General features: G+C 44.7%; 1 protein-coding gene across 3 annotated transcripts in view; it reads left to right on the top strand.

Moving 5' to 3' along the window:
- The window catches only part of PCMT1 (protein-L-isoaspartate (D-aspartate) O-methyltransferase), a 41,814-nt gene that overhangs the window by 21,727 nt on the left and 7,440 nt on the right, over nt 1-12,647 (top strand). For all 3 annotated transcript variants that reach the window (XM_077289234.1, XM_077289232.1, XM_077289235.1), the window contains exon 5: nt 7,760-7,880. In XM_077289234.1, the coding sequence (XP_077145349.1) occupies nt 7,760-7,880 (121 nt within the window). The remainder of the gene's footprint in view (nt 1-7,759; nt 7,881-12,647) is intronic.

Genomic DNA, 12,647 nt, shown 5'->3' with positions numbered 1-12,647 from the left:
TACTCACCCAGGGGCGGTCCTGCTCCGATGGGCGTCTCAGGTCCGGTACAGTGCCTCCCATCTTCATTCCATGACTTCCTCTTCTCGTCTTCACGCCGCGGCTCCGGCGCAGGGGTACTTTGTCTGCCCTGTTGAGGGCAAAGCAAAGTGCTGCAGTGCGTAGGGAAAGATCAGAGAGGCCCGGCGCCTGCGCACTGCAGTGCTTTGCTCTGCCCTCAACAGGGCAGACAAAGTACCCTTGCGCCGGAGCCGCGGCAGGAAGACCAGAAGAGGACGTCATGGAATGAAGATAGGAGGCGCCGGAGCGGACCTGAGACGCCCATCAGACCGGACCTCAGCGGGACCGCCCCTGGGTGAGTATAATCTAACCTCTTTTTCTCCTCTTTCAGGTAACATCGGGGGCTTATCTACAGCATTACAGAATGCTATAGATAAGCCCCCGATGACAGTGAGCTTACCTCACCCATCGATTTTGGGGGTGACAGGTTCCCTTTAAATAAATTAATCCAATCAGTAAACAGTATAACGAGAAATTAGATAGAAATGCCAGAATTAGTTTTCGGCTGCTTCAACATTGCAATAAAATACAATAAGAGGCAATCAAAACATTACATCTACATTCATATCCTGAAAAATGAAAAAGATGCGGGTGTTGGAAAATGGCAACACAAGCTTAAAAATTATTTTTTTCACCGCTTAAACTAATTGAAAAAAAAAAAATCTACAAGGTTGGTATTTACATAATCATACTGTCCTGGAGAATCCTTTTGCCCTGTTAGTTTTACCATGTAGTGAACATGGTAAAAACAAATGTGGATTTGTTTTTACAATTTCAACGCACTTGGAAATTGTCTTTCGCTTTCCAGTGCATCACATGATAAAATGATGTAATTCCAAAGTACAACTCGTCCCGCAAAAAACAAGCCCTCATACGGCTATATTGGATGGAAAAGTATAAACGTTATGGCTCTTGGAGAAAGGGGAGGAAAAAACAGAAATTGGCCGTGGCTGGAAGGGGGGTAAGAGGAGTCAGTTCAACCCTCCTAAGCATTCTATATGGACATAGGTCATAGGAAGCTGACATGATATCTGTGATCTGGTGTCTTATCTAATGAGCTGTTAGGATCCATGGGCCTGACACTGATCTGCATGAGAATCTGCTTCCATCTTATTTTAAATAAAAGGAGGTGTTACCAGTGTGATGTGTAATGGTTACCGGTGGGATGCGGATTGGTTACCGGTGGGATGCGGAATGGTTAACCAGTGCGATGGGCAATGGCCGCTCTCCACTCTCCTGATCTCACTGCAGAGCTGTGTATGATTGTAAGGCCGGGATCACACTTGTGAAAAACTCGCACGAGTCTCGCATCTCAATACCCGGCACTGCCGCCAGCACTCATGTATTTCTATGCAGCTGAGCGCTCCAGTCTGGGTATTGAGATGCGAGACTTGTGTGAGTTTCTCGCAGGTGTGACCCCAGCCTAACTGATACATCTGTAGGTTCCTTTCAGCTTCAGCCTCCGTCTCACAGGTATACAGTGTTGTAATATTGTTACAATACAGCAGATCTCAGAGAGCTGCAAAGTTTGTTTGCAAGAAGACAAAGTTCCGTTCTACTTTTGTGTCGGTTACATGTCTCACACTGGTAACTGTCTCTTTATATAAGAAAATTGTAGCTATCTCTGGAATAAGACATCGGATTGCAGGTATCAGTGTACTGTATCATAATATTCAGCTTCCTGTGACCTACATGCCCAAATAGATGACGTAGAAGTGTTGATTCTGCTGACAGATTCCCTTTAAAAGAAAAAATGTTTCAGCCTAACATTATGCAGACACACTTGTCCAGAATTCCCTGCCATGTCTCCCCTAAGTATTGTGTGATTGAATGCTATTAATGCCATTGCTATATTTTAGTTTTCATGAGTCCAGATCACCCCCTGGCAAGTTCCAATAAGTGTCTGCTGGTTTCAGAGTGAATTAATCGTAGGGCTCTGCTTTAATGTACGTACATTGGCATAGTCTCAGTGACGGACTCTGAACATGGGGATGATTCCAAACATTGCATTACACAAATAGCCTCTTTCTGCTGAGCGCAGGGCCTGCTGTCAGCTGGCGTCTCCCTCCATGGAATCCTTACAGGGACACTGCTGCCTCCTTGCCAACGTCTAATGCCAGGCGTCTCCCAAACAAACCGTAACCTATGGTTGTAGTGTTCCCATGGGGCTGCTCTCCTGGTACTCCTCTGTTGTGCTCATCTACTAAGCTAAAACCCGTCTTGTTCAGTGTTGTCAGTCCTGTGGGGTTTAATGATGGCATCTCCAAGTCTGGTAAACTTGTAAGCATTTCACATACATATAGTCACTATTTAGACGAAGAACAAAGCAAGACATTTAATTTACTGCAGAAAACCTGAAAGATCAGTCTGTTGCTGCAAACATTTCATGCATTTAACCTGTTCAGCGCCATCATATTCCGCAGCACTTTACAGACATCACTGTCCCCATTGAGGCTCACAATCTGAATCCCCTATCAGTATGTCTTTGGAGTGTGGGAGGAAACCCACAAAAACACGGGGAGAACATACCAACTCCTTGCAGATGTTACCCTTGGTGGGATTTGAACTCAGAACTTGGCCATGCTTCCCCATGTGAAAATATGGTGATACATAATGTGTTATTTTAAGTCATTTTGTTTTGGGGTTTTTTTCATTGGAAATAACAGACTGATAAAATGTTTATTCTGCATCCAGTAAAAAAAAAAATTACCAAAAAGCAAATGACTCATTCCTCCTCATTGGAGCTGCTGTCCTGATGGAAGTTGTGCGAATACAGGTACAACCCTATTGAGAGCATAGGAGAAAAATGCCTTCTGCAATCCTCCAATTGTCAGTAGGAAAAACCATATCCCCTGAGATCAGCATGTAGATATCAGAAAAGATAATGGTGGCTGTTAGCTACTGGCAACAGATTCTGAAAGGTCACTAGTTTTCAATGTCTAATATAGATAGGAGGAAAAAGGATGTGCAATGTGATACAAGAATCCTTAGTTGTGCTTTGGTTCAAATGCCACTTTATTCCGGACTACACAATTCAAGACTGAATTTATTTTCTGAAAGAGTATTTTCATATTACATTGCTTTAGTTAACCCCTTCACAACATTCGCCATAGATACCGCAGCACATGTACGGCGCCGCTAGTTCGGGGCGCCGCACTGCATCACGCTGTGACGAGGAGTTGACTGCCGTCTCTGACAGGCCCACAGGGCTGTACAGTTTCCCTGCGGCGGCGATCACTGTGATTGGCCAGTTAAAGGGAATCTGTCACCCCCTGGGACGTGTATAACCTATTACCATGGGCATACAGGTGATAGAATTGTTAAAATATTCTTACCTGTATGCCTCATAGCTGTGGTCTAGTTGTTGAGAAATTGAGTTTTAAACTTTTGGTAATGATTTCTTCCAGGCTGCTGCCAGGCGCAGTAGGCAAGTCGATGCTGTGCAGCGTACTGTTTTGGTCTGCTCTGCTTGCCTTCAGGGATCCCCCCCCTACACTCTGTACGGGGGTTGCGCGACTTCCTGGGTCAGGCGGGGTGGACTGCGTGGTTGCCATTGCTTGGCGGCACCTCCTCTCTGCCCCGGCGCAATGGTCCTGTGTGGCTGGCATTGCTGATACCATGGTAACACTGTATTTAACCCTCAGGCGTGCTGCTGGTCAGTCAAATTCTCCAGTGTGATGTGGCCAATTCACACAGCCACTGAACCCAGGCAATCGGCGCATCCTTAGGCTACTTTCACACTAGTCCGTCGGTACGGGCCGTCGGGCTCCTACTGCCTCTGTGGGTGACTCAGACCCTCCTGCCATGCCCCACCGAGATTACCTCATCTTCCAGGTCTCTCTCTCGTCCAAGATCTTACTCCTTATCTCGGGAAGTGCGCTCTTACATTAAAGGGAATCTGTCACCAATTTTATGGCATAGCAGCTAAAACATCTCGCCCTATTAAGCATCTGCTATGCATTCCCTACATCGTTATAGAACCCCCTGACTCCTCTTGTATACTCACAAAAACGTGTTTTAATGTGTCTTGCGCTGTATGGTAATTTCTCAGTCCGGTCCGATGGGCGTGGTTTCGGGTCTTTACATCATGCCCATTGGTTGTTAGTCGCCGTCCTACTTGCCATGTGCCAACTCATGCTTGTTCAGAAATATAGCCTTGTGCTCCTGTGCAATACACCTTGCCCAACTGCGGGCAAAGCCGAAAAACAGAAGTGCGTATGCACTGGCAAACGTAGTTCCCGTACATTAGCTCATGTTTGCCAGTGCATGTGCACTTCTGTTTTTCGGCTTTCGGTACCTATGAAGTAGGACAGCGACCAATAGCCGTTAGGCTTGATGTAGAGACCCGAAACCAAGCCCATCGGACCGGACTGATAAATTAACATACAGCGCGGGACACATTATACAGTATGCAAGAGGAGTCACGGGGTTCTATAACTATGTAGGGAATGCATAGCAGACGCTTAATAAGGCGATATTTGCAGCTGCTATGCCATAAAAGTGGTGACAGATTCCCTTTAAAGATTGTTTCAAAGCGTATCAAATGTCCATAAATTGATAAGATTTTGTTTTACCCTGTTAACACTGCATACTTTTATAATCTGATGTACTCCTCTGAACTTACACATACCAACACATTATAAATGTATACACCCGTAAAACCAAAGGCATTACTACTATAATACTATGGGGGGTTCCACTCTATAGGCACATCAAGGGCTCTCCAAACATGACATGGCACCTGCAGACCATTCCATCAAAGTCTGCGCTCCAAAACAGTAGTTTTCCCCTACATATGGGGTATCTGTGTACTCAGGAGAAATTGCACAACAAACTTTGTGGTCCATTTCATATCGGGACATTATTCCTGGGACGTTATTTTTTTCCTGCAGTAACTGCCCCCAGAGAAAGAATTTCTGCTTTTATCCCCTTTGTAGTAGTAGAAATTGGCTTATTAGGCGCCATAAACTTTAATAGCTAATATATCCGCAAAGGAGATGAGAAATTTGAAAAAGAAAAAAAAAATCGATCTGCAGCCACTATTCCATGATGTGGCCAGTGTAATATGCTAAAACTGATGAAAGATCCTCTGTAAAAGAAGATTTCACTACACAACTGGCTAATGGCTGTACACTACAAAGCTAAAAGCTTGAGTGGTTGCCCACATTATGCAATTATGGTGGCCATACAGAGTCATACATAAAAGCTGTCAATCTTTTTGTGAAAGCCGAGCAAGCAGGACTCAGACTTCCCAGACAGTTACATGGAAAACTAAATCGAAACCTATAGTCTCTCCAGCTCCGTGTGCCCCCTATCTTGTGCTGCCAGATAAGCCATTGATGTTAGGTGGTTGGGGGTCCTCACTTCATGTTGTACCAGGCACTTGTATGGACCAGCATATGTGAATACTGAATGGGCCACCGCTCCCACAGAAGCACCTTGGCCCCTTTGTTGATTAGATGGGATTCTGAAAGACTGACCTCTACCAGTATATTGATGGCCTATTGAAATAGAAGGTTTCCTCTGTGCCAGCTGGGATGTCAAAACCGCATAGCAAATGGTGGCATTTTCTGGTAAAGCTGTAGGGTTGTTTCTGACATTTGCACAGTGCTATACCTTTTAGTAAGTGCAAGGTCGTTTTCTAAAGAAAATCACATAGTATAGTTTGTATTACTTATTAATGTCTTCATCAGACTGATTTCATAGCTGACGATACCTACTGCTTCACAGAAATGATATAGTAGAAGGGGTTTTCTCACAAAGAAAGTAGATTGGAATAATAACATCCACAATTGGATGTGTTTAAATACAATGTTCCTGTGCCGAGATAATCTTATACGTGTGCCCCTGCTGTGTACTGTGTCTGACCATACAGGAACATGGTCTGATCTTACCACATCTCCTGCATGGGATCGCAGCTGATTGTTTGTCGGGCAAAGCATTTCACTACCTGTTTTTGACCCCTTCATGACCTTTGACATATAGATATGTCAAAGATCATGTCTCTCTGCCTTTGACGTTGGCTCTGGTGCTAAGCCCGCCTCTTTCCCCACACATGACAGCTGATCTGTTTAGCAGTCATGTGCCTTTTAACAGCCGCTGGTGAATCAGAGATCCACCCACAGCTATTAACCAGTTAAATGCCACTGTCAATCACTGACACACAGCGGCATTTAACAAGCACTGGCCGGAAGCGCATCTCAAGTCCCACCCATAGTCGCTTCTGTCACTTGATCATGGGGCACCGAAGGGTTGTCATGACAGCAGGGAGTCTGCAGAAGACCCCCTGTGCCTGTTAATGCAAATCTCCTGTGAACGCCGATTCGCGGCCGGCGTTCATTATTATTACTATTTATTTTTATAGCACCATTAATTCCATGGTGCTGTACATGAGAAAAGGGGGTACATACAGGGTTATAGGAGATTTTTGCTACACATAACAGACCTTAGGCTGGTTTCAGACTTGCGTTCCTGTGCGCTGCGAATGGCATCGTACTTTCTCCTCGCTTCCTCTGTGAAGCTCCGCCTACTGCCGGCTGCATGCAGCGTTTCCCTGCGTACCTATCCTATCCGCATGCAACGCCTGTCCCTGCGTACCCAATGTTAAAGATTGGTACGCAGGGAAATTCTGCACGCAGTAGGCAGTAGGTGGAGCTTCACGGAGGAAGGAAGGAGGAAGTACGCCGCCATCCGCAGCGTACAGGAACACAAGTGTGAAACCAGCTTTAAGCCCTGCTATCTGTAGCACAGGCAATCGGATCTTCCAAGTCTCATAAGGGACTGTTGAAGCCAGTAAAAAGTTACCTTTTTTTTTTTAATTTGGCAAGTCATATTTTTTTTTTTTTTTTAAACAATAAAATGCAATAATGGCGATCAAAACATTGCATCTACCCCAAAAAGGTATTAATAAAAACATTAGCTAAGGGCGCAAAAAATAATTACCAAGCCCCAGATCCCGAAAAATGTTAGAATTTTTTTTCACCAATTGAATTAAAAGAACCCTATGCATGTTTATTATCTGCGTACTCGTACTGACCTGGAGACTCATATTGCCAAGACAGTTTAAGCATTTAATGAACATGGTAAATAAAATAAAAAAAGTAACAATAATTGTGGAATTGCATGGTTTTTCTTTGTGATTTCACTACATTTGAATTTTTTTTTTCACATTTTCCAGTACACAAATATGGTAAAATCAAAGGTTGTTATTCAAAGGTAGGAATCGTCCCTTAATAATCAAGCTTTCATACTTCTAGATTGATGGAAAAACTAAGAGTCATGGCTGTGGCAAGAAGGGGAGTAAAAAACAAAAGGGCAAAAATGGAAAATTCAATGGACGTGAAGGGGGTTAAGCAATGTTTCCCCCACAGAAAGAATCAGCTGTGATTAGGTGCTGTAATGTCTGTATACTCCCTTTTTCTCCCCCCCCCTGCCCAGTAGCTGTTGTATGATCAGACCATATTCCAGTACACAGCAGGGGCACATGTATAAGATTATCTCAGCACAGGAACATTTTTTAACACATCAAATTTTGGAACTTATTATTCCAAGATCTGTTGATTCAAATGTTGATTAAAACGAACTTTGTCGGCAAACCCCTTTATAGGCGTAAATGGGTAGGTTTCATGAAGTTGAATGCACTCTGTTAATTGTCTCAAATTGACCATGGCAATCTTTTTTTTTTTCTTTGTATATTCTTAGGTTGGCGCCAAGGGCAGAGTGGTAGGAATTGATCACATTAAGGAGTTAGTAGATGATTCTGTAAATAACGTGAAAAAAGACGATCCGTTGTTACTATCTTCTGGTCGGGTGAACCTTTTAGGTAAGTGTCGTGTACGCTTTCAGTATATGGACATAAGTGCTGTTGGAGATCCATATATTAAAGCGTAGTATCTATAAAGAGCATCTCCTGTGACCAATGATGGCAGTGACTGTAAAATTCATGTTCTACCAATCCTAGATTAAGTAGCCAGGTGGTGTTTTACATCCATAGTAAAGCCAGACCGGCGGTGGGGGATGTGTCAGCCACTTTGCTCCTAGATTGTTACATGCTGTCAGCAAAATGTTATTTTCCACTTGTATAATGCAATTTACAGAAACCATCTAATTGGTGTTTAAATCAATGCAAAGATAAAAGGTAAACATTTAATGAAAATCAATGCTGTGATACCAAATGTGTTCTCTATTTTATTTTGCTATTTGAAAACTGGAAAAAGGGATGGGATTTAAACTTTATATTTTAATATTTTTAAAAAACTTTTTATTTTTTTAATTCTTCCAGGGGAATTTAACCTGCAGGTTATAGTAGAAGTTATAGCCTTTGAAGTTCAGCCTATATCTGATCTTCAGTGGTGTACCCAAGATGGGGGTGACGGGTGGCACCTTCAGAAGGACTCTAGCTGTCATGGCAACCCAGTGGTCCCTCACCATGCTATCGTGGAGGACTGGTGGGTTCCTGTGACTGCATACTCGTTGATTGTGCAATTTAAATGCCTCTGTTAAGTAGTCAAGGTGGGTTTTACAAGCAGATGTATTACAGGCGGCTGCCAGGGTATGATGATGGTACAGCTCCTGAGCCCGCACCATACGTTTTGATCGTAATGTATGTGTATAGAGCATGCAGCAGTTGATATGAATTTGACGTCGGCTGCTGTGCTCTGCGTAAGCAGCGACCGAGGTGACAGAGGCGAGCAGCCAATGAATCTTGTGCACAGTTCTCTGTCTTCCTCTCACTTGTGATTGAAAGTGTTTCCTGTAACATTGTAGTAAGTTTTACATTTTCCCTCCTTTTTTGTTTTATTTTTTGCTAAGTGATAAAATTATTACAGAAATATGTAAGAAAAAAAAATGAAATGTATTTATTTTTAAAGTTTTATGTTGGGTTTCAGCAACATGCAGTCAGGGCCGGCGTTGGGGGCAGGCAGACCAGGCAGCTGCCTGGGGCCCCCGCTTCCCCAGGGGCCCCCGCTAGCAGCAAGTCACGCAGCCCCTATGGGGCCCCTGTGAGCCAGGGGGGCCCGCCTGCCGCCAGCGCCCACTCCCCCGCCGCATTGAACTATACCTGCGTCTGCCGGTACAGTTCAATGCAATGATGGAGGAGAGAGCGTCACCTGACACTCCCTCTCCCATCATTCCCCGCTCTGCCTCTGACACTGCGGGTGCGCGCGCACTCACTGTGTCCCAGGCAGTGCAGCAGCAGCCACCGAGACAGGAGCAGGGAGCACTTCGGGCACGAGGGGAGGTGAGGAGCTTGTGTTTTTTTATTTTATTTACTGGACTGTGGGGCCATTCTCGGGAGGGGAGGGAAGGGGGGATGTGGCCAGTGCTATATGCTACTGTGTGGGCAGTGCTATATACTACTGTGTGGGCTCTGCTGTACACTACTGTGTGGGCTCTGCTGTATACTACGTTGTGGGCAGTGCTGTATACTACTGTGGGCAGTACTGTATACTACTGTGTGGGCTCTACTGTATACTACGTTGTGGGCAGTGCTGTATACTACGTTGTGGGCAGTGCTGTATACTACTGTGTGGGCAGTGCTGTATACTACTGTGTGGGCAGTGCTGTATACTACTGTGTGGGCAGTGCTGTATACTACTGTGTGGGCAGTGCTGTATACTACTGTGTGGGCAGTGCTGTATACTACTGTGTGGGCAGTGCTGTATACTACTGTGTGGGCAGTGCTGTATACTACTGTGTGGGCAGTGCTGTATACTACTGTGTGGGCTGTGCTGTATACTACTGTGTGGGCTGTGCTGTATACTACTGTGTGGGCTGTGCTGTGTATACTACTGTGTGGACTGCTGTATACTACGTGGCAGTGCTATATACTACTATGTGGGCTGTGCTATATACTATGTGACTTATATATTTGGGGAGTACATTATATTCTATGGAGGAGGCTGTGTTATGTACTATGGGGGCTGCATTATATTCTGTGGGATGGCTTTATTAGATTTTATGAGGGATGATTGCATCATACTCTTTGATGGGGCTACATTATATTCTATGGGGAGGTGGGCTGTATTATATCCTGTTCAGGGCTACATTACATTCTATGGGAGGCTGTATTATATTTATATTCTATGAGGGGTGATTGCATCATACTCTGAGGGGGCTACATTATACTATATGGGGGGGCTGCATTGTATTCTATGGGGAGGTTACATTATACTCTGTGGGGGGGCTGCATTATACTCTGGGGTGGTGGCTGCATTATACTATATGTGGGCTGCATTATACTGTATCGTGGACTATGGGGAATACATTATACTATATGAAGAACTATGGGGTGCATTATACTATGGGAAGTGAATTGTACTAGATGGATGACTATGGCGGTGCATTATACTTTATGGAGCACTGTGAGGAGTGTATTATGCTATATGGAGGACTGAGGAGTATATTTTAATATATGGAGGACTATGCGGAGTGTATTATACTATATGGAGGACTATGGGAAGTGTATAATACTATATGGAGGATTATGAGGAGTGTATTATACGTTTTACAATATGGAGGACTGTGGTGCACATTATAATATATGGAGGAGTATGGGGTGTATTATACTAAACAAGCAAAATGCTGCATATTCATTGGGTGATTGGATTGTTTATGCCGGAATAAAAATCCTTGTTCTCAGCAGCACATAGCCGGTGTAAACTGTAGATGTGCTGCTGATAACATGATACTGTATGGTGATCTGTTAGTGATCTATTAGTGATGGTTCTTTCCCATCATTCTTTCTTAGGCTACTTTCACACTAGCGTCGGGCTCGGCCCGTCGCGGTGCGTCGGGCCGAGGTTCCCGACGCTAGCGTTGTCTCCGCCGCACAACGGGGGCAGCGGATGCATTTTTCCAGCGCATCCGCTGCCCCATTGTGAGGTGCGGGGAGGTGGGGGCGGAGTTCCGGCCGCGCATGCGCGGTCGGAAAAAGCGGACCGTCGTGAGCAAAAAACGTTACATGTAGCATTTTTTGGTCCCGACGGTCCGCCACAACACGGCGCAACCGTCGCACGACGGTTGCGACGTGTGTCAATCCGTCGCAATACGTCGCTTAATGTTAGTCTATGGGGAAAAAACGCATCCTGCAAGCACTTTTGCAGGATGCGTTTTTTCGGCAAAACGACGCATTGTGGCGGATTGCAGTTAACGCTAGTGTGAAAGTAGCCTTAGACGGTGGAAAGAGGCCAGGAAACAAGCGTCCAACGACTTCAGTATTGTCGATCACACTCGTTTAGCGGCCTGAGATCAGTGCATCTAAATACAACTGAAATGCTTCTGTGTGATGTGCAATATGTTAGCATTTGGGGCCCCATATTAAACTTTGCCTGGGGCCCCACTTTGCCTAAAACCGGCCCTGTATACAGTACAGAAAAAAAATCAAGATGGGCAAAGTGTAATTGCATCAGTATTGGGGTTCAATAATGGACAATGACTCACGCTATGCTATTTGCTGCAAATATCCCTCCCTTAGGCTATGATCACATTACAGAAAGAGCCTCAGTTTCAAGTATATATCAGTAAACCTCTGTCATGTGTCCCCACTGTACCCATGACTCTTTCAGGCTGGTCTGCCGCCTGTCATGCCCCTCTCAGAAAGTCTGGTGTGTGCACCTCTGGCCTTCAGCCCACAATGTCACTGAGCTGGAGGAAGGATACAGAGGAGACCCTGAGCACTCGTCACAATGTGCCCCATAGTGTAAGGGTGCAGGAGGTTATCACAGAGGGTAGAGCTCAATTTCTGGATTATCCCGCAGGGCAATGAATAATAGGGGAGTGGACCTACGGCAAACCCCAGAGGAGTCCTGCTGATTGTCACTGACCAAATGCAGGGAGACCTTTTATAATGCCTGCCTCCTCATCATCTGACTTTTATAATATTAGTCTGTGACAAGCTCACGCTGTCAGTACAATGTACCGCTTATTGGATATTCTCCTGATGATGGCATCTCTGAGCTCTGTAGTCGTCCTCCTTACAGAGGTATGAGGAGAATGTGAGCTAAGGGGGTGAGGAACGCCTGGTCTCCTGTACCGGTAGAGTGCAGAAATGATTATTGCATGTTCTAACAGGCAATGTACATGTAATATGAGCCTGCAGCCATACATTTTCTTACTTGTGTAATTGAGCTTAGTAATAGCTACCTCAGACGCAATACCTCAGACAGGCTGGTCTGATATAGGAGGATATGTGGCCGTGTCTGGTTGTATGGCATGCTATCTGTCACCCAGGCACTATGAAAAGGACAGATTTATGCCCTCGGGCTTCACTGCACTGTGCTTCCATCTCCCTTTGGCCTTAATATTAGCTTTACCTGCTGGATCACTTTGAATGTGGATTTAAATAAAAATGAAAATTGTTCTTAATTAAAATGGCAAATACAGTAATTAAAAATGTGATTTATCGCCCAACCCTTCCTAAGTGCTGTTTCTGACTCACTTAATACATACTTCATACACACATGGCACAATTAAAATACAGGCGAATAGCCTCTATCAAAGCTTTATTTTAGGTCTGTATGAAGTTCTGTAATATGGTTTTGTAAGCCCTTTTAGAGTATGCGCTGGGTATGTTTACAAGCTCTTACAA

The sequence above is a fragment of the Ranitomeya variabilis genome, chromosome 2 (genome assembly GCF_051348905.1).
Source record: "Ranitomeya variabilis isolate aRanVar5 chromosome 2, aRanVar5.hap1, whole genome shotgun sequence".
In the NCBI taxonomy this organism is placed as follows: domain Eukaryota; kingdom Metazoa; phylum Chordata; class Amphibia; order Anura; family Dendrobatidae; genus Ranitomeya; species Ranitomeya variabilis.
Note: the sequence above shows the minus strand (reverse complement) of the source record. Positions and strands in the feature narration are given on the sequence as shown.